The 2,000-nt window shown below is 38.9% G+C and overlaps 1 protein-coding gene across 1 annotated transcript; it reads right to left on the reverse strand.

Annotated features, from left to right (window-relative positions):
• Window positions 1–148: 148 nt before the first annotated feature.
• Window positions 149–1,367, reverse strand: LOC143635607 (uncharacterized). The gene is made up of 2 exons (XM_077103394.1): window positions 1,210–1,367; window positions 149–1,138 (listed from the first exon to the last, which is right to left on the reverse strand). The coding sequence occupies exons 1-2, from the start codon at window positions 1,261–1,263 to the stop codon at window positions 149–151; spliced, it is 1,044 nt and encodes a 347-aa protein (XP_076959509.1). The 5' UTR covers window positions 1,264–1,367.
• Between the last annotated feature and the right edge of the window lie 633 nt (window positions 1,368–2,000).

Here is a 2,000-nt window from a genome sequence, read left to right on the forward strand (position 1 = left end):
GTTTCATGAGCAAAAACGAACATGGTCAACATGCTCTTTTCATTGTTCATTTACAAGCCTAGCTACATTTTGCTAATAGCCAAAAATCATTACCAGTTCAGATTCATATGAAAACAATGGGTTGAAAGATAGATTTTGTAGCCGGTGCTTACTTAAATTCACTATTTATATCATAAATGATGCATATTTTACCCGAAAATCTCTTGAAATCTTTACTCTTTTCAGCTTTAGATGGCCAAGATTGAGGAAGCTTTGCAACATGCTTCTTTTTCCCATATGTGGATCTTGAATTCTTAACAAGCATAAGGTCATCAATGGCAGAACAATCATCTGTACCAGCTCCAAATTTTGCAGCTTTTGACCGGGTTTTGTTGTTTGAACGAGGTTTCTTCTTGCCATATTCTCTTGATGCATCTTGAAGTGCAATCCCGCTTACCCCTTTTAACATTTCACCAAACTGCCCATTATTAATATCATCTTCATCATCATCATCATCATCTGAGCTGTCAAGCATCTGCCCTATTACTTCATCAACATTTGCGAACTTGTAACTGCCACCAATCCCTTCAAAGTAATCGTTTGCAATCTCGTCATCTATTTCAGAATCCGTATTATACGCACTATCACTATCAGAGGAGTCACAAGAATCTTCAGAGTCTGAGCTTTCTGATTCTTCATCATCATTATCATCATCATCTTCTTCTTCTTCATCATCATCGACATATGGTATATCATGAGTGTAAAGTTTCATGCCACCGATGGATAAAAATCCGGAATTTGTCACCGGAGAAGACGGCGCATTGCCATCATCATCATCGTCATCATCCATCATATCAGTTTCCATTTCGTGTGACGACGATGAATCAAAGCGAGAACGACCCGTCTTTTCATCAACCGGTGTTGCTTCGATAACACTCGGGTTCTCTTCTGATTCAACAGGAAACCCGAGCCCGATACGAGAACTATCATCTGCCTCAAAACTCGCACCGTAATCATAACTGTAACTAACAGCTCCTGAATCAGTAACTGGTCCTTGATCCATGTAAGCAATAATCTTGGATTCTTTCGAATCAACCAAAACAATAGGATTTAATTCATCAAACTTATTATTATTCTCTTCATCTGCAGATGCACTCACCTGCAAAACCTCAATTGGATCAAATCCAAATCCAATCAAACACCCAAATTGAAATTAAAAATCAAAATCACCTGAGGATAATTATAAGCAAAGACATTCAATTTGGGCTTTTGGGATTCAATCATTCTCGAATTAGAACCAGAAGCTTTGGATTTAGCGGCAGAAGTAGTACCGATTTCATATCTAGGTGCAGATTTTTTCCTTAATAATGTATTCTTATTCTTACCTGCGAAAAAACAAATATTGGATTAAATTGGATAGAAATAATAATAATAATAATAATGGGAATGGATGTATTGAAAGATGATATGCCTCTGGAATTAGGTGACCAATCGGATAATAAGCCACCCTCCACAAATAAGGCGATGGTTTGGTGGGTTTTCGTGATTTATTGAACTTTTTCTTGCCTCCGGCCATTGTGTTGTTATTAGGGCCGGTGCCTGTTAGTTTATCGTCGAACCAAAATACTAGGGGACGATGGGTTTGCCACGGTTGTGATCTTGTGTCACCACCACGTGCCGTGGCTTGCAATTGTGTGTGTGTGTGTTTTTTATCCTTTTTGTTACTTTTTTGGATTTACCCAGGGCCTAAACGGGTCATGCCCGACCCGGACCAAAACCCGAGAAGCCGGACCAAATGAATCATCTCAGGTGTTAGAGAAAACTCGGGCTTGGTTGTTCGGGCAGCAGTTGAAGACCGAAAGTGATGTTTAAAACCTTGTGGTGAGTGTTTGTGAGTTACGATTGAAGTCTTCACCCATCATCGTTCGGAATAATCAATGTTACACTATGAAGAAGGAAATATACAAAAAGAACTAAGTTAAACGACCACGAGGGGGAGGTATACAAAAGATTTAGATTAA

The sequence above is a fragment of the Bidens hawaiensis genome, unplaced genomic scaffold (assembly GCF_021521415.1).
Source record: "Bidens hawaiensis isolate Kalapana, Puna unplaced genomic scaffold, B.hawaiensis_p1.1 tig00007614_1, whole genome shotgun sequence".
In the NCBI taxonomy this organism is placed as follows: Eukaryota; Viridiplantae; Streptophyta; class Magnoliopsida; order Asterales; family Asteraceae; genus Bidens; species Bidens hawaiensis.